We start from the raw sequence: 20,451 nt of genomic DNA on the forward strand, positions 1-20,451 counted from the left end.
GAACTCAAAATGTACTCCAATTCAAAATGTACTCAAGAATCAAATGGCACTGAGAACTCAAAATGTACTCAAAACTCAAAGTGTACTCAGTACTCAAAATGTACTCAAACACACAATGTACTCCAAACTCAAAACGTACTCACAATGTACTCCAAACTCAAAATGTACTCAAAGTCACAATGTACTCAAAACTCAAAATGTGCTCAAACTCAAAATGTACTGAGCACTCAAAATGAACTCAAACTCAAAATGTACTCAGTACTCTAAACGTACTCAAAGTCAAATGTACTGCAAACTCAAAATGTATTGAAACTCAAAATTTACTCAGGCCTTAAAATGTACTCAGAATTCAAAATGGACTCAAACTCAAAATGGACTCAGGCGTACTCAAACTCAGTCGGGCTCAAACTCACTCATGCTCAAACTCACCACGCCACACTATCGTCGCGCTCACTCAAACCCGAACTCACGGGTGAGTTTGAGTCCAAATGAGTCTCAGTAAGTGGACTCATGAGTTAGTCCGCCGACCTTTGGCCTGTAGCAAAAGTGAGCACAGTTGCACGAACCTAATAAGTACGAGATCATGTTGTCGCAACCAAGAATGATTCAGAACAGCACGCTAATCATTCTAACACTAAATAGCGCTGAATTTGGCTGATCTTTGAACTATACAAACACACGTATTTATTGGTAGACATTGTTCGAAAATCAATACAAAGCAGTGACTTACCACCACCAAAGAACCACAATATCACGCTTGCCATTGCTCCTCCGGGTGTTAGCGCTCTTTCTGCCATCAGGTAGCAGAACATGATCACGCTCGGTCCAAACACCGAAACTGTGACAATGAAGGCTCCTGAAAAAAAAAAGGATGCATGAAAAGTAAGTTCCTCGACAAATCTTTCAGGGCGTAAATATGCTGCCAAAGGTTTTCACTTATTACTTTGGCCACCTCTGCATTCCGGCGAGGCATCATACATCTCTTCGATAAGGGTGAATTGCAGTTGATTATTTGTGTCATCATTATATTGCATATCAGGTCATGTGTCAGTGAAACCAAAAAAATTACGCCAACCTCCCCTCGCGGGAAGCCTGGTGTGATGCAACGCATCTCATGAGGGTTTTCCATCGTATTAATTACGCTTATAGCAGGGATTCTCACGCGAAAGGGAGGTGGGCGGACGACCGTCGACTGAGACCGCAGAAGCGCGGCATGCCGCTTTATATTCAGGCACCTGAAGGAGAGGAGAGCGCGGAGATAGAGAGTACTGCTCATGCGCAGCGCGCGCAGCGCCGAGCGCAGCGCCGCCCACCGGCGCCTAGCAACGGAGTGAGAGCGCGCTCCGCCAACCCGCAGCTGTTTGGGAGAGAGCGTTCGCTATAAAAGAGAGGAGAGGAGGAGAGGCGCAGCTGTGCGGACAATGCCGGACAGACGCAGGAAGGACAGAGGGGCGAGCATGAGATGCGTTGCATCTAAAATACTACCGGGAAGATTTAGGACTGTTACGCTTCGCCGTAGCTGACGTGTTTGTCGATATCATTCATGATTGATATAGCCTGTATGGTTGTTGACGGGCCTAATTTCATTTTTTCGTTAGATTATTAGCTACGTATACCGCTATATTTGCTTCCTGCATCGTTCAGGTAATGCCCTGTGGGCCCCATCATTGCCTGCAGTATATCGTTGTCATGGACACTGTGCACTGACACAGAGTGTCTTATTGGCGAAGTTACCGTTCCTTCTCCAAATGAACCAATGCTGGTAGTTCTCCACAGCACTCATCGAAGAACGCGTGCGCCGCTTCTGTTACCAATCTGGTAATACATCCTTGTCTAAACTGATTCTCTTAGATTCTGCCATAACAAGATAAGCGGAACTTCTTTCGCACAAAACGTCCCACATTTTTCAGAAAGTTCGCCTCACGTACGGAAACACCAAAACGTTTGTGTACCAAATTCCAGCATTACCGGTGCTGCCGCCAATGAAAGAGAAGCTTAGGCTACGCGCTACGAATTGCTACTCTTTGTTAAATATCCCCTATGATACTACGTAGCATTTTCTGGCAAATATGGGACCAGAAGCTGAGAGAATAGATGTCGTTATGTTCGTAGTCAAAACCTCCTTAGAATTCAATCTGGCTATCGCTGAATGGTTAACCGTTGCTGGGTATGCTTTTTCCGGCCTGCCGACTTCTAAAGGAGTTTGGGAGAGTAAATACTGCCACGTTTTAGTTATTCGACGATGGTTGAAAAGCCATTCAAAGAGCCCAGACTGTTGTGATAACAGTGGTGGTGCGGTCAGTTTCTTGTTCGAGCGAGAGCGGAAAAGGACGTTTTGCATCGGGGGTTCTGAGCAGAGAATGAGTCGCTATTGGACTGCCCTGAGATTTAGATTGCTTGCTAAATAAATAAGCCCCTCACTCTATAAATAAAAGTCTCAACTCGACAATACAATATTTTGCGACGTCCCCGATTGCCACCCCGAACAATATTGTGCGATTTAATATGTGGAATAAGTTTATACAATTCATGGTACTGGCCTGAACTCAAAAAGGAATGGAGTTCTGGTTTGTTTCTTAACTGCCGCGCCGTCATTCATTTGATATGGGCGCCCATGCTTTGATACAATGGCATTCAATAGTGCTTCCTATCGTCACCGCAAAGAGTGTAGCGGTGCGTATACCATAGCAATTAAGCCAAGAAATACGTTCTGGGGATTGTTAGTGCCCGATGAATTTTATCATCGTGACCTGGCCATGTAATATTGCCATGTGCTCTCTCTAGAAGACCTACCAAGTTGTAAGCAGCCATGACACGTTATCAGGTGGTTGAAGGTACAATAAACTTCAGATTAAGCAAAATTAATGTTTGTTAGTGTGGGGAATGTAATGGTAGTTCATTACGTAGCTGGAGCTGTTCGTTGGCAATGATACTGTACGCAAGATAGTTATTAAAATGCCGGCAATGTTACAATGCTGTAACTGATATTTCATCATAACATGAACAAAGCTGACAAGATGTCATGATCTCCAACCCTCTGAATTGTCTTGAGCTATAGAATAACACATGTTGTCGCCACAGATTGACCATAAAAATAGAAATAACCTTCACACCCTTTCAAAGTGTTCGCCATAAAACCGATAAAAGTTACTCCAGAAGCAAACACGCATTCACTTTCACTGAATTTAAGGTCCCTAGTCTTGGCTCTCATGCTCAGGCGTACTTAGATATTGTCTAAATCCAAAGACACTGGCGATAAATGAAAATAGTTAACTTAGTTTATTTAATCCTAATACTAGCACATCCTGTGTCCTTATCAGAGTAGTTGTTTTAGAGGGTTCTTAAGGGAGTTCCTGTGTGTTGTACTGAAGTTAAGAGTGTTTACGAATGTAAATTGAAGGGTTTTCCGAAATATGTATTCTTGGACGTTGGCCCTCTTCTTATTTTCTCTCGATTTCTTGCTAGTTTATTCTTAAGCGCTTTAAGTGCAGTTGATGTATCACCAACCAGCCTAAACCTTCCCCCTTTTAGCACAGCCTGTTCTTCGTTGATATTTTGACATACGAAGAAACCACTTCAGTTTATCTTCGTCCCTTCTTTAGTTTCCTCCCTTCAATTTACCTTCTTCCTTCAATTCGCCGGCAACATCCTCCAAGTTCTTTCAGAGGACGAAATGAAAGAGCCGCATATCGGCATCCGTATAATGCAACTAAGACGCAGGTCGACCATCGCCACAACAAAACAAAGCAAAACACTGCCTTCTTCTGTCGTGGTCCGGTCAGACTACGATCAAAGCATGAAGAGCAACGGCTCACTGAGAATCAAGAGTCCACGGCGACGAGTTTACGCCGGAAGGACCATGCGGATTTCGGTAGGACGTGAAAGCGCCACAGACGCGGCAGAACGAGAAGAAGACAAACACAAAGCACAAGTGCATGTCTTCTCGTTCCGTCCTCGCTGTCTCGCTGCCGCTTTCTTCCGAAGTTATGTACCAAAAAGCTCAAGCTTAAACTCTTCTGAGACCTTGGGAATGCTCAGCTATCTAACAGGATATGTAGAACACACCAAAGGCAAGGTTGCGGCGGTTGTCTTTCGATTGGGTGAGGTTTTCCGAGGTTGAGCAGTTTCGCGTGGGCCGTGAAGGGGCGGTCTGCGCAAGCGCGAGGAGCATTGGATTGGTTTGGATCGGATCGGATTGGATTAGATTGGATTTGATTGGCTTGGATTGGATTGGATTGGATTGGACTGGATCGGCTTGAAATAAATTGGATTGTATTGGATTGCAATCCAATCCAATTGGAGTACGGGTGTGTAGCGAAGTAGGTCTGCATATTCGCCGGTCTGCGCATTCCAGAGGAGTGACGTCATAGCCGCGGCAGACGCACTGGCGCCAGCGCGTGCCTAGCAGTGCGCCTCCGTTGCGCAGTAGCTAAGTCTGACGCTCCGCAGGAGCCGCTTGATAGCCGTTTCGCCTGCATCCTGGAGAGCCGTCCTGCGCATGCGCGAGGAGCAGTGACGGGACTGTTCTGCACTGGACCGGACTGGAGTGGACTGGATTGGACTGGACGGTACTGGACTAGAGTGGACTGGATTGAATTGAATTGGATTGGATTGGAAATAGTTTTATCAGCAGTAAGCATAATCAGCTAATCATAGATAACCATAAAACCTAAGAATAACCAGCTGAACCTTAGCTCACGCTAAGTATACCCTGACATAGCCGAGCTAAACCACTGCTAATTTTTTGTTCTAGCCGTTGCCGACCACTGGTCCAGCTTCCTACTATCGCATTCCTAAGTCCCTTTAGTGCTAGCTTTCAAAGATGGAGAACTCTAATTAGCAATATCACAAACCCATAAGCGCAACTTTTATGGTTTGTCTGCAGTAAGCGTTCAAGTTTTTCCGAAGCAACACTTCTTGCTGGCGCCACAAGCCTTATGAAAGGCCTGTGCAGCTCGAAGTTGATACGGCGGCCTGTCAGGTTTCTGATCACGTGCCGAGAGCACTTCTTTGTGGCAGTGTAACTAAGCTGATACGTTCGAGACCGTACCCGAGAGTACTGCTACAGAGTATTCCAGTTCACTATATAACTATTGCACTGAGCCGTAACAATTCTGGCCTGGTGAATTTTCCAATGCTCAGAAATCTCTGTAGTTTCTTTGATTGGCCTATAAATGATGTCTCAAATCTCGCGTGGAATAACTGCGGCAAACGACGTCAACCTCCCAATTCTAACTTCCTTCGCCGCGTGGGCGACCGGACAACCGGGAGAAACACTGGCAGAGTAAAGTTCGCCGCAAAAGCCCGTATTTCTCACCCAGAACAATTCGATGGTTAATGATTACCCGCATTTACGCTTCGGTGAGAAAACCAGCAAGTTTACGGTCAATAAATACAGTTGAACAGGTGTACCGAGGCCTACGTTCATGTGGTGGCGATTCATTGCCCTTTGCATGCTGCTTGCGTGGAATCCAGACTTTCACTCCGTACAGTATATTTACCACCGTGAACGACCTCGATGAGGAGAATTCGCAGATCATCGCACGGCTTCCGTCGAGGAAAGGCGCCATCGCTGGTAAACTCTCAAGGTGAATATATACCACAGCATGCTGTAATACTGACCTACGTATACGTTTGCTAGAATGAGTCGTACACTAAAACTTACCAGCCATGGTTTGAGAGTACTTGTTGAAGCAGTAATGAATAAGGCACCACGGCACCATGATGAGCATGTAGCAGAGGTAGTCGAAGACAAGGTGCGCCAACACGAACAACCAGCCCGACACGCCGGTCATGAGCTGAACCTCACGGGCACGCCCGAGACGCTCGGCGACGGGGAACGTGGCGAACGCAGAAAAGGCCAGCGAGTAACTCAAGGCCGGCATGAGGGACCAGTAAATCATCACTTTAAGAAAGGAAAACACATATTCGAACATCTGTACGATAAAGTTCTCGATCTTCAAATACGTCAGCGTGGCAGTGATGCGCACTGCCGGCTTTCCAGTCAACTGTCGCAGCAGAGCCGTGTGCAGCATGTTGAACGTGATGGGTAGAGCCATCATACTCGTCGGGTTTGCCAGCCCCCGTGCCCTGCGAAGCGTTGTGCCAAAGGAAAAGTTGTCGCGGAAAATATGTGTAAAATGAATATGGCTAGCACCTCGGTGCCTACTACTTTGCTTTCAGGCACCACGCCTGCACAATTAATGACCCTCAGTTCACCAAATTAGCATTTCGTTGTAAGGCGAAGTAACATTAGAAGTACAGATTTAAATGGCGTTTTGGTTTTGATTGCAGTGTCCTTGAGTTGTCTTAAAAGCTGTAGGTCCCGCAGGTTACAAGTAATGCGTGAAGATATTTACTGCCCATCTCACGTCCCCAAACGCCATTTGTTTAAGCACAACTACATTATGTGGTAAGATTCAGCTCCAAAACGCGAACAACTGGCAACGTGCCTACTATCCGCTGCGAGTAACGCCAACAGGTAAGTTTTCAGAGTCCCCTTACACTTAAAGCCTCCTCCTCTTTAACTTTCTACCCCTCACCATCTTCTTCCTCTCGGTTTTTCCACTAACCGAAATTTCTCCTGTCCTTGTACTTTTTGTTCTTGCCGCAACTACCGCTCAATCGGTCCAACCTTTCCACACTCTTCATTTCCGCCTTTCTGATACTCTCCTCCTCGCTTCTCGGTCTGCTCCAATACTTGTCCACCTAGCACGTAGCTGTGGTTCTCTCGTTTTTTACTACCCTCACACCAATCTTTCCCACAATAAGCCCCTGCCATCCACTAAATAACTCTTTCTACTGAAGTGTTCACCCTTGCCTTTGTGCTCCACTAATCTTCCAATTTTCCCATATTCCTCTTTCCCTATTCCGTTCTCGTTATCCTTCCCTTCCCTACACTAGCTGCCTCTTTCATTTCTAATTTCCGACACCTCTCTTTCCCCAGTTACCTTATTGGCTGTGAGCTCGACCGCGGGCGGCGCTGCGAAGCGCGTCTCCATGACGTCTGCTTAGAGATTCTCGCGCTTGTCGTCTGCTTCCCTCGAGCTCGCTCTCCCTGCTGTTCTTTTGCGCTCGTTTGACTCATGATGCTGGTCCACACAAGAATTTGCTCGTGCGTAACTTGTTTATCACAACAACAGACTTAAAAGCTCCTATACTGGCTCCAGCCGTGTCTTAAAGCACAGGTTTTGATACCGCACCGAAAGAAACACTGCCGGCGTCGCCCCATTCCTTCGGAAGCCGATCCGGTACGGAACGCGAAAAGTCGGAGCTACGTGTCAGCTTCGGTGTCAAGCATCTTTCGAACAAAGGGAAGAGTGAGCTGCTAATAACCAACAACACCGAAAATGCAAGACGAAAACAAATTCCAGGCCGTAAGGGGTTGCCGGGTTTGGGAGACCTAAGGCATTACGATTCCAGGCAGTAATCGTATGTAAGGGGCTGGCAAACGAGTCTTTGTAATCTTGCCGAAAGCTAGAAAGTGTTGTATCGCACCACTTTACGTTATAAAGGCATGAGAATATGCCGAAATGCACTACGGGACGCTAAAAACCTAGGTTGAGTTTCAAATAACCTTATGTGCGTATAAGCGCCTGCAGGTTTCATGCCAGGCTTCCAACCAGTACGGAGGTTTATTGAGTAAAACCAGGCCTCTCAAGCTTGGACGTTTCCTGGTTTCCCTATAGGCGGCGTAAAAATCGACGCCCTACGTGACTACCCTACAGCGCAGTTTTCGATCATCAAGTCCACCAGACGGCGCAACCGAGAGGTTACTTTTGGTAGAGAATACAAACCATTCATTCCGTGACTCAGAGAGCCAACAAAGTTCGCTTACAATGTGCTGTTTAAAAAGATTATTAACAAGTTCCGCATCAAACATCTGTTGAGCAAAATGTACGCAACTTTTTACGAACAGCCGATTGGTGCACCACCTCGCTTCTGAATTCGCAACCACAAAGCCGCGAATTCGCAACCACAAAGCCGAGCCAAGCCAAGCTGGAATACGGTTAACTTATTCTCTGTGGTCTTGTCAAATGTAGTTTTTTTTTTGTATTTCTGCGCTGTGAAGATGCCGGAAGTGTGATACGGGCCACCGAGAAAGCTCAGCGACCCGCGTGAGCCTGTTGGAGCGCGCGTTAGCGGGGCCGCTGTACCGCCGCATCGACTTGTGATGGCGCATCTAGGCCTATAGCCAGGCTGCGACTCCTCTTGCTATTGGCATCACTCTTCGTTTTACGTACTCGCCTCGGTCCAGACCTCGCCAAACCTACATGTTGCTCCTCACGACGGATGCGCCCGTCCGAGCGTGCTCGCCACTACAAGTCTGTCTCGCGCGCTGTGCACGGAGTTGGTTACCACCACCTCGCTGAAGCATCGCCCCAAGGTATGCCGCCACATGTGCGCACCCCTTCCTGGCCGCCCGACAGTCACGTTGTGCCTCTTGCTCGCTGGAGACATTGCGATCAATCCCGGCCCCAAGCGCACGTCGTCACGTCCTACTTGCAGCCGCTGCGAAAAGGTAGTGTATGACAACGTCGCTGCTCTCCAATGTGATGGATGCGGTTCGAAGGTGGGCACATCGCACGTGCGAAGTTATGACGCTCGCTGTATGCCGCCGCCTTTGATCGTCGACTGAGTGCTGGTTGTGTGCCCTTCGTTCGAAATCTTAGCGCAAGTGAACGAGTTGTTATGGAAAACAAAAAAGGCACGAAAGCGACGTACAATTGCAGCGATCGAAATGAAATGATGTCCTGGCCTCTGTAAACTTGCGGATGTCAATAAACGATTTCTTCTCACTTGCTGCTCACTGTGGTCTGTGCCAGTCGAGGCCATCTGGTCACCTGGCGTAACATCACTTCACTAGCGCGGCGCAAGTAAACACGCGGCCAGCGTGCCAGCCAGGAACCAACAGGAGCAGCGAGCCGGCGGCCGCCGTGCGATGGCAGCCATGTTATTAAGGAGCTCAAGCGGCCTGTGCAAAAAGCATCCGCCATGTTTACAAAGCCTTGTTTACCGCGCCACCAAGCGGGCGTACTCGGTAGTTCACGACGCCGCCACTACGCTTTTTCTGGCAGTACAGGCAAAGCTAGACCTTTGCTTCTCTAAAATCCTCCCTGTTCTGTGGTCAAACGTTAGCAATTGAGCACGATACTAGTAAAAAATGAAATCTAAGGTTTTACGAAAACTCGTCTGGTCGGGTGAAAGAAACATAGTTGAAGGAAATGGTTATCGCCGACCAAAGGCTTAGTTAAAAAGGCTTAGTTAAAAGGCTCCGATCAAGAGCCTGCGCAGTAACATGGACATCGTAATACTTTCCGCTGACAAAGGAAGCGCCACCGTCATCTTGAATAGCGACGACTACGTTGGAAAAATGTCTGATCTCCTGCAGGACGACAGCACGTACGTGAAGCTAAAACGGGACCCTACCCTCAAAGTGGAACGGGGCTTGCAAACGCTCTTGGCTGACGTTTTCCGGTTGGTTCCCTCCCAACACAAGTCGCTGTACTTCAAGCTCCTCTGCCACAACGGCTCAACACCTACTTTATACGGCCTCCCGAAGATACACAAGCTGAACGTGCCGATGCGACCCTATAGTTGACTTCACACGTTCACGCTTATACCGCTGGTCGGGCTATTTGCACAAAGTTTTTGCACCACTCGTTGGAAAAGGTACTACCTTCATACGCAACTCCTCAGATTTTATTGAAAAGGTGCGCGACGTGACGGTGGATGACGACGAGATAATGGTGTCCTTTGATGTGAAGTCACTGTTTACCGCATACCCATGGATTTGGCGGTGGAGGTTTGTCGGACGGCCCTGCAACATGACGATGGTTTGGGTGAAAGAACCCCCATCGAAGAACCAGATCTCCTGAAGCTGTTATAGTTCTGCCTCGAGAACACTTATTTTCTTTTCCGGGGGGCGATCTACAAGCAGGTTCATGGCACAGCCATGGGCGCATCTATCTCAGTGACAACCGCCAACCTTGCCATGGAAGCATTGAAAACGCGCGCATTAAATTCATTCGAACCACGACCCAGGGTCTTTCTGCGCTACATTGACGATTGTTTCTGCATCATCAAAAGGGACTCGCTAACAGCCTTTACGAAACACATGAACGGCATGGAGGAATCCATTCAATTCACTGTTGAGGAAGAGGCTGCAGGCCGCCTTCCCTTCCTGGACGTGTTGGTTTAACGTCGTGGCGATCGCCTTTCGTTCAAGGTTTACCGAAAAGAAACCCACACTGGACGTTGCCTCCATTTTAATTCTGTTCATCCAGCCTTTCATAAGCACTCTGTCGTGGCTTCCCTCACTTAACGCGCCAAGCACCTCTACTCACGGCCAGAAGACCAGGCTGCTGATCTACGCCAAGTGCGCAGAGAACTCGGCAATTGCTGCTGCCCCAAGCATTTTGTGCACTCCGTGCTACGACAGTCATCACGCCCATCAGAACCCGCTGGTTCGCCTTGCCGAAGCCGAGCGGCGATCCCTTACGTGCCGGGTGTGGGCGAGTCTTTCGCTAGGGTTCTGCGCTCGTACGATGTGCACGTCGCTGACGTCCCCACGCGCAAGCTGAGGCACGAGCTGGTGGCTGTCAAGGATGGAATCAAGAAAGAGAAGTTTCCTGGGGTGGTGTACAAAATTCCCTTCGCCGACTGCGAATACTGCTACATTGGCGAGAGCGGCAACTTCGAAAGAAGATTGCGTGAACACAAGAATGACGTGAAAAACAAGAAGATTGCGTCGAATGCGCTTGCGGAACACGTGGAAGCCACGACGCACAAAATTGTCTGCGACGAAGAGTCAATTATCGCCAGAGGAAGGAAATGGCTGTCACGCCGATATCTTGAGTCCCTGTTAAGTCAAACTACGGAAAAAAACACTGAAACACAATGCAGGCAATTTCCCGCCTATGCAAGATGCCTGGAGCGATTACTTCGACGCACTTCTTAAAAGCTTCGAGCTTCGCGCCGTTCCCCGCAGTGAACAAGGCTTCCGTATGGAAGCCGAAACGTCTTTTTAGCCTTTTTAAGTAAGCCTTTGGTCGGCGATAACCACTTTCTTCAACGATACTAGTAACGCGCACGCACAGACAGCAGACACCCGCGAGCAGCACGCACACACAGGCACGCACACAAACAAACGCGCGCAGTCACGCGCGCACGCTCGCGCAGGCAAACGCAAACACACACGCATGCTTATCTCGTATACGGTAAAAACACAGTAATAACCGTGCTACACGAGCGTTTCGAAGGCCTTCGAGTCGAATGCCATTTTACTCAAATGACACCTTTGTGCTGCTACACGACGTTTTTCAAAGGCATTTGGTTGAAATGGCATTTGACTCAAAGGAGCACGACAAACTTACCTTCGAGAATCTCAAAGGCCTTTGAAACGCGAAACGTCGTACCCTCGGTCGCAGTTTCTGCATGCGGCAATAGCAAAAACAATCATTTACGAATAAAACTAGGTGTTTAGAGAGCATGATCTCCATAACTTTTCAATTCTTTTTGTTTTCTGCCACTCGCTCGACGACTACAAGGTAACTTGGTACTCTCAACACCAGTGGTGCGTAAAAAGAAAAAAAAACTGGCTGCCTTGTGCTTGTTTAGAAGCGCGCATGCAGATTGTTATCAATTTTATCACCAATAATTGTATTCCTGCCCATTTTAACTCTGAAATTAAAATTTTGCCAAGAACGAAACCGGGCATCAGTGGCGACACCAAAACATGGCGGGGAAACGCGGAAACTTTCAACTGCCTGAGAATTGCCATGTAGATCGGCGGAACTCCTACCAGTTCGAATGGCATTTGAAATTTCGAAGGACATTCGAGTCAAATGTGATTTTAAACGCTCGTGTAGCACAGGTATAACACTATGTTCAGACCTGGAGGGATATTTACGGTACATTTCCCACCGCTATGCCTTCCCAATATTTAGATATGCGATATAGTAAAGCTTCACTCAAGAAAGTCAGATTAATTTTCTTCAACTTATGTAACGTCATTCCGGGTAGACCAGTATTTGATATTCAGCTACAAGGGGTTTGAGCCGTAAAGATCTGCTTGGACGCATACATCGGTTTTAATTTTTGTTATACTGAAAAGCGGAACGTGTACTATGCAGTCAAAATCCGATCTAACGAAGTCACCTTTAATCGCGAGTTCCTTCGTTAAATCGAGAACTTCGTATAAAATCGGGACCGTCATTTTACAAGCAGTTGATTTCATAAATTCTATGTCTAAAGGGAGTCGCACCCCAGCAACTACCCCGAAATTGTAATTGCGGTGCCCGCGTGCTCGTCTGCCAACAATTTAGCAACGCGTAGCAGCCCGAGGGGAAAATAATAAGCCATCCGGCATTTGCTGTTACGTCGTCGCACCCGAGCAGGCACACGAAACACGACGATTCTGACTGTACCACTTCCCCACTGAGCGGGACGCTCTGACATCCTTGGACCACGTAAACAGAACTTCCTCCAACTCATTGTGCGGGGTGGTCTTGGGGTTCTTGTTCTTCGACGCCACTCCAGTAGGAGTGACATGGATTATGGCGCCTTCTCCATTCAATGCTAAAACATTACTTGGAGCTATGACAGGGACGAAGAAGGAACAGGTAACAGACAACGCAGTGCCGAACTTCCAACTAGATTTTATTGGGGAGAGACACTGTTTACCCGCCGCGGTGGCTCAGTGGCTAAGGCGTTGCGCTGCTGAGCACGAGGTCGCGGGTTCGATTCCCGGCCGCGGCGGCCGCTTTTCTGATGGAGGCGAAAAGCAAAAACGCCCGTGTGTACGAGATTTCGGCGCACGATAAAGATCCCCAGGTGGTCAAAATTAATCCGGAGCCCTCCACTACGGCGCGCCTCATCGCCTGCGTTGCGTCGGCGCGTTAAACCCCAGAATCAATCGAGACACTGTTTATATAAACAAAAAACTGAAATACTAAAAGCATTGTGACGTCAAAGTGCATCACGTTTCTAAAAAGGCTACTTCTTTATCTGACAGCTTAACGTACGGAGTATTAACAGAGTTATCCCCGGCCTGCCTGATAAAATGAGCTTCAAGAATTTCGCGCTAAAGCTTTCCCCTAGCACTCCTCAAAAACTTCTAGCAGGGGGCTACATTTCTAGCAGGGGGCTACATCTGATTTGATTTGATTGTAGGGTTTAACGCGCCGACGCAACGCAGGCGATGAGGCGCGCCGTAGTGGAGGGCTCCGGATTACTTTTGACCACCTGGGGATCTTTAAAGTGCGCCGAAATCTCGTACACACGGGCGTTTTTGCTTTTCGCCTCCATCAGAAAAGCAGGGGGCTACATCTAGCAAAGGGCTACATTTGCATCTCTTGCAATGCTCAGGAAGGTGATCATCAGTATTATTTGCAACTGTCAAGTTGTGCTCCCTCGCCCTCTCATTGAAACACCTTCCAGTGTGCCCTATGCGCACTTTTTTGTAGCTCACGGGAATTTCGTAAACTACACCTGTGCGGTAGTCTGCGTAGCGAACAGCGGGTTTTTTTCGCACAGGGTTCTGGTCTTTTCTTCTTTTGATTCGTACTCATCAAAGGGAATACTTTTGATAGCTTTTCCGGGGCACTGAAAACGATATTTGCACCGTACCTTTGCGCCACTTTCGTTATATTATGGGACACTTTGTGTAGATACGGTTGGACGTGCACCTTTTTCTTATTTATCCTTTCTTGTTGTTAAGCTTAAGGGCTGCCTTTTCGCCTCATCTTCTCGAGAAGAGCTTTACACACGCTCGAAATCAGAAATGAAGCGAACCGGGATGGCTTAGCTTCGAAATCTGGTCGTGGAAACTAGCCTCCACTTTGTGAATGCACGTCATCGTATTTGTGTGTCTTCTTTGTTCATGTTTTAGCGCCGAGAAATTTTTTAGCATAATGTACCAACTCGCCCACATCAAGCTTTCGTTTCTCCCTTCAAGATTGCGGCAAGCGTGCTGTCCGAGATGCATTCGTCTGCAGCCACGAGACTGATGGATTTATCTCCTAGAGCTGCGTAAAAACGACACCAGATGTCTTGTTTTTTGCTGACATGGCGGAATAATCTTCGTGGCGTTCTGACAAAAGACATTCGAAATTGCTTCTTTTAAAATGTTTCTGTTTCTCGAAATGCTTCGTCAAATCTGGAATGGCGTTTGATAGATTTCGTTATTTCGAGTAATAAAAGCGTTCAGCCGTATAGGCACCTGCGGGGAAATTTGAATGTATTCGTTATATCGTGAAATTCGTAAGATAGGGTTTCGTAAGATCGAGCGTTGACTGTGTACCGTGTTCGTTAGCGAGTATATCAAGCCTACAACACAGTAATCATGTCACAGCTGTTCGAGCTGAAAGTGAGATAGAAATTCGGGGCACAAAATCCGGCTTGGCTTCGAATACTCTGGACAACGATGTGTGCGCCGTTTCGCGGTGGCATAGCACCAACGTTCTCGTTGTGTTTGCATGTGAATAAAGAACGCACGCGGCGGGTATCCATCTTCTTGCACACAGCCACAACGAAATAAAATTTGTGAAGGGAATGTACGCCATACACCCTGAAGAAAATATCCACACAAACGTTCTGACGCTCCCAAACATCCCGAAACCTCCTAAAAAGACGTTTGTGACCTATCAGAAAAATCAAAGCGTTGGGCACAGAAACAAAAGCATTCATCTGGTGCATGTCAACAACAGCAAAAAAAAATAGAAGACTGCCGTTTTATTTTCTGCTGTGCGATTCGCGCTAGGGTCCGGCAGGTTCGTGCGTAGCATTACAGACAGTTGAGTCTTCATAAGGGCATCTCAAAAATACTTTACGGGAAGCATCCGCATTTTGAATACTTATCGAGGAGCTCTAACCACTGAACAGCTCAAATAAGCTAGAAAGGTCGAGTTAAATACGATCTTCTGAAAGATGCTCTAACGAAAGTTCATCTCTCTCTCCTCATTAATTTCAAACTTGTGCGGGATACAGCTTGAAATTATTCAGAGATGGCAGAAGCTGGTAAAGTAACTGAATGGCTGGAATTACGCTTTTTATGCACTACACCATCAACGCGGTCGATTTATAGCTCAGGCACGGCGGCACCTCGCAAGAGGAGTGTAGCAGACGACAGCGGTGCGAGTTCCCAAGCTGACGTCAGGACCAAGGGGGCGCCACTCAAACCTCTCACCGCCAATACCTCCTTCGGTTCTCGACCACCGCCCACTCTTTTTCTTGAGCGTTCCCGCTCCTGCCTAGTACTTTGCACTCATTCTTTCTCACCCAGTCAACTGCTCAAAACGAATCCTCTCCGTGACTTCGCTACCTTCCTTGACACTTTTTTCACCCTCCCATTTTATTTATTTATATCAGACTCCTCTCCTGCTCCTCCCTTTTCCTCTTCTTTAATTCCTTCGCCGTCACCGATTTTGCCTCCCCTCTTTTGCCTCATATCCTGCCATCGACTCCAGCCATCCTCGTTAGTGTCCAACACTCCGAACCTATTCTTTTCGGCTGCACTTTTTCATCTCTTATTTCGTTACCGATTCTAATTTTTCTTTTAGGGCGCGCCTGCAATGGGCAAGCGTCCATAGGACACGTGCACAGAGTCACCCATCCGTGTCTCCGAAAAGTTGATTTCTTAGGCCTAAAGCGCCAAAGATGGCGTTGTGACGCAACTTTCGTTTCGCAGCGACGTATGAGCGGCCAGAATGGCTCTGTGGTGTCGGCATTTTGATGCACATAAGACAGGAACTCCGCAATGGGCGCAGCCTAAGTGATGACCATCTTAAAGGCTACTTCTATTGTGTGACGCCGCTGCTGATATTGAACCACTGGCAGTTAAATGTGGTTACCTAACTGTTTTCGTGACATTCCTGACAGAGCTCTGTCGAGGTGAAACAGTAGCGTTGCAACGTTCCCGCAAGGAATAATCAACTCTCCCTCTCTCGCTCAGCTCCTTCATGCTTGCTGTCGTTGCTTTTTTGGGCGCAAGGGGTTGTCGCCCCCGTCACTCCAACTGCTAGCCCTTATACGCGCAGTGAGATAGCAGCCTAAATTACCCGGACATTCACATCTTTGTAAAGTCATGGCGTCGGATAGGGCAACGCAGCCTATTATATGCGTGTATGAACCTTAACATTTCAAGTACAATGAGAAATTAAGCCAACCTCGTAATGTTGAAAAAAAAACAGGAAAATAAATTCGCGTTCGAATGTTGCGATATTTAATGCAGTTTTCGTCTATGGGGCGGAGGCAGTGGTGGAGGCACTGCGAGCCTTATTACCTAGACCATGAGCGCGTCTTCTCTTGGCGAAGCGAGGGGGCCTTTTTTTCTTTTTTTTTAAGTCACTTGCGCCGCTATTATTTCGCCGCCCTTTCAATGTATCCTGAAAGTTCCTTGTGTAACAAAGAGAACGATTGCGTTGCTTCCTCATCCGCATTGTGTAATCACGCTAACTTAGGCACTCTTAAGGGCTAAAACCATAGGCGGAGACTATGGGGGGTGCTCGGGGGCCCGAGCCCCCTCTAGTGTTTCCCGGGGGACGCAGAGACCCCCCACCCGGCAGTCCTGATTTTTGCCACCCCTCACTCCCACAAGCTCTTACGAGGGCCATACTACCTGTTAACATTCCTTTAGAGTTGCCTCTACATTTTCACTTAACATTTTATTGGGGCTAAAGGCTTACTGCACCGTTGAATTGGCACAGATGTGGACGGCTTACCTTCATACTTTACGTTCCTTCCTTCGAATCCTAACCATAGGAGGACAAGCGCAGCGCCTGTCTCACTGTCTCACGCCTGTCTCACCTGTCTCAAGAACGCCTGTCTCACAACCGTTTCAGACGCTTCGCGGTTCTAGTCGCCAGGCCCTTGTCATGCAGCGAAACTAACTTCACGCCCTGTTTTACGTCCCAGTCATGTCGTTTGCCGCAGCCAATCAGGGCTTGCTTAAGATAGACACTTGTGAAATGGCAAAAATAAAGAAAGTCCACCCAGGACCACACAAGCACGCTGAGAAGGGGGCTATAAGAGCAGCCTAAAATTAAACGCCCCTTTTATATGAAGCACCCCGTTCATATGCTGCGAAAGAATACCTCAATGGCGCCACTTATTGTAGGGATGCACTAGACAGGCCCAGGCTGCGCAGAGGGGCAAACTTACTCGTTCTTTTTGAAGGCGGCGGCCATTGGGTGAGTCCGCATGTAGTGGCCGAAGTCCTCCAGGGCGATCTCTTCAAGCGCCTTGTTGAGATCCTTCACGACGCGGACTCTGCACCCTTCTGACTCGACGAGCAGGCGGAAGCCCTGGCTTGCGTTCGTGGCTGTTGAGTCTTGAAGGTAGACGACCGAGTCCGGAAAGTGGGAGCCTAGTCGCACCTCGATGGGAAAAGTGCCATTTATAACGACCTTGTCACCGGCGCTCCATTGGTTAGCTGTTGGCATTTTTGTGCTCGTTGCGATGTACAGCTGCAGCGCCAGAGGAATCAGAATGCCAACGAAAAGGAAGCTCCAACTGCGGGTCACGTAGATAAGCCGCTTCGTGAACAGGGCCCAGAAACGACGGCACGCTGTCGGATTCTTCACGACCATTTTGCACAGCTCTTCTATGGCCCTCTCTGCGGGAATGAAAAGGGCAGGAGAAAGAGGGCTATTGTTATTAGGTGCAGCTGATCCATAACTTCGCTTCGGCAGCTCCACAGCCACAATGGACCTCGTAATTTACATTTCTGGAGTGTTTCAGGGAGGCACAACTTGTTGTTTTCCTGTTGGTACATAGTTCCTTTTCCACACCAAGGCAGAGTAGCCCGCTATACAAATTTTTCATACTGTGCGTAAGAGGTTTTCCAGGACGTTTTGTGGCCGAATTCATGCGTACCAACCACTTGCTGCAAAAATCGCTCCACGCAGAGGTCGCTACGCCACAGCTCATCATCCTGTGAATGCGCAAGTGCACCGCGAATTTTATGCTGCAGGGTACTTCTCCATTAAACTCCTTCACACAAAGGAGGCGAATGCAGCAACTTCAAACTTTATATGAGGAACTTTTTTCACCTGCCCTCCTATAGCACCCTAAGACACTTGGTGAGCATCAGTGTTTCCAATCATTTTTCTCAAATGCACTACACGCGCAATTGTAACTGTCGCTACACAAGCCATTAAAGCACCCCCGGATATTATGGCGACGAATAACCAAAACAATGTAACGCTCTGCTGAATATGACTAATTAGAAGATTTTGTTTGTCTGAAATTATTACCACGGTGAGTAGTCTTCTTTTATTTAAATGCTTGACCAGGTAAACGTTCTGGGTCGATAGAATTTATTATTCGATAATTCGCCTTACGCACGAGTGACCCCGATCTCGAGCAGGGCTGCCCGTTCGGGCTAAGAGTTTCTTAAAACTTGGCAGCTAATAAACTGACGCGTGCAACTGTGACAAACTGACATTTTGAGCAATGCAACCCAAATATACGTTAACGCTCAGACCCCTTACATCTGGGGCATTGGAACCTCATGGTGGTTGATCGGCATGCATCTGGGGCATTGTAATCTCGGGGTAGTTGATCGGCATGTGTTTCCTTAGACGAGTCGCACACCTGTGTTGTAGAGTTGCAGCTTCAGGACGACACATGAAAAAGCTGCCAACTACGCATTAGAAAAGAACCACAAGACGCATGTTTATACAAACCATCAACTGCTGTCTCCCGCTCTTTTCCTCCAGGAGTCCAGTCCAGGTTTATCCTGCAATTCGAAAAACAATCATAATCTTCTGGATTCTCTGAAGATTTGCATGTATTCGCAAGTACTTAAAATGAACATCCTTGTCCGTTCTGTTAATCAGCCGCTACCACCACTTTTCTTGTTATTCTATTTTGTCATACTCGACTACTTCGACAAGAAAAAAGAGTAATATATGTGGCTGGCGTGAACGTTTTAAGGAACCGAGGTTTTTTTTTAAAATCAAATCGGAAAGGACTTGCGTCGCACTATATTTAACACGCGCAATTGTACGCGTACTTGTGTTCTTGTGTGTAAATTCGCTTTGCTGGTTTTGGATGGAGCAAAGTTTGGAGCAGTCAACACATCCAAAATTTCTCACTTTACAGCTACATGGAAACCTTGAGAGCTAAGCACCAGCTATAACTTTGTCCATTTCATTCAATCGCTGCAGTATTTCTGTGCGTTTCAAATATTCAACTGGTTAAGAAACACCGGCGCTAACGGAAACTTTGTTTTTTGGGACTATAGTAATTTTTCAGACAAAAAAAAAAAGAAACACTGCGGTAAAGAGGAAGTCTAGTGCTGCCAGAACAGAGAGGAAGATTGTTGTCAGGAATCAATCAGTAAGATAAACTGACAGCTTAAATGAGAAAAAAAGCCTACGGAAAGCTTCAAGATAGGCTTCACGTAATTCCTTGAATGTTAATTCCTCTGCTCATCATTCCTTGTGACTAAGTGCATGATCCAAATGGGCCCTAAAATTTCTTTCGCCGAAACGTGGGTGCCCACATTTTCGACAAATAAATCTTTTAGTTATCATCTCGTTCAGGAACTTTGTTAAAGGGTTGAGTATTAGACCAGTTACTGCAAATTTAAACTAGGAAATTTCCCCCGCGGCACGTTTCCTCCTCGTTTCACTTTGTCATCGCACTGCTCGAGCGCTCCACTTGGATATTGTCCATGATGCCTCGCTTCTTGGTGACGTCTGCAATAACCTCCGGTAGCGCGCGTCTGATGCTTCTATAATATGCGTGGCTTTGGGATGCAGTCGCCTGACTTTTTACGTTCGGTAGCACCGTTTTTAAAGGCGAATGTCTTTCTTGGGCAACTACGACGAAGAAATTTCGGCTTCTCCGTATGTATGTATGTCTGTCTGCCGCTCGATTCAGCCGCCCTGCGAGAGTGCAAAGGAACTTTGAACAACACATTTATATACCCAAAGCCATTCTTAAGCATCTAGATCGGGTGCCAGTGTTGATACTTGTACACATTGTCGAACAAAAACAAATCATTACGCAGTTTTAAGGTGCAAAATCAAATGCATAACTGATATTTGCAGTGTTCCTTTGTTAACAAATGCAGGAACGCTTGATTTTTGCGATAGAAAATGACGTACTACAATGACTGTAGTAACAGAAAAAATTATTGCTGGCGCCCGCTGTCGCCCACGCCCCTATAGCTCCTGGCGGCATTCCAAGTCGTTCGTTGAATAGTCATAAAATTGATTGATTGCAGGGTTTAACGCGCCGACGCAACGCAGGCGATGAGGCGCGCCGTAGTGGAGGGCTACGGATTAATTTTGACCACCTGGGGATCTTTAACGTGCGCCGAAATCTCGTACACACGGGCGTTTTTGCTTTTCGCCTCCATCAGAAAAGCGGCCGCCGCGGCCGGGAATCGAACCCGCGACCGAATAGTCATAAAAGATTCCAGTAGTTAGCGCGTGGACCGCG

General features: G+C 47.4%; 1 protein-coding gene across 1 annotated transcript in view; it reads right to left on the reverse strand.

The window, feature by feature from the left end:
• The window catches only part of LOC144146363 (phospholipid-transporting ATPase ABCA3-like), a 143,586-nt gene that overhangs the window by 67,194 nt on the left and 55,941 nt on the right, over positions 1-20,451 (reverse strand). Inside the window, exons 12-15 of the mRNA XM_077678321.1 lie at positions 18,687-18,739; positions 17,161-17,614; positions 5,666-6,090; positions 731-856 (exon numbers count right to left, since the gene is read on the reverse strand). Of these exons, the coding sequence (XP_077534447.1) occupies positions 731-856; positions 5,666-6,090; positions 17,161-17,614; positions 18,687-18,739 (1,058 nt within the window). The remainder of the gene's footprint in view (positions 1-730; positions 857-5,665; positions 6,091-17,160; positions 17,615-18,686; positions 18,740-20,451) is intronic.

Source organism: Haemaphysalis longicornis, unplaced genomic scaffold (assembly GCF_048455015.1).
Source record: "Haemaphysalis longicornis isolate Haplotype H1 unplaced genomic scaffold, Haemaphysalis longicornis Haplotype H1 scaffold_7, whole genome shotgun sequence".
Classification (NCBI taxonomy): domain Eukaryota; kingdom Metazoa; phylum Arthropoda; class Arachnida; order Ixodida; family Ixodidae; genus Haemaphysalis; species Haemaphysalis longicornis.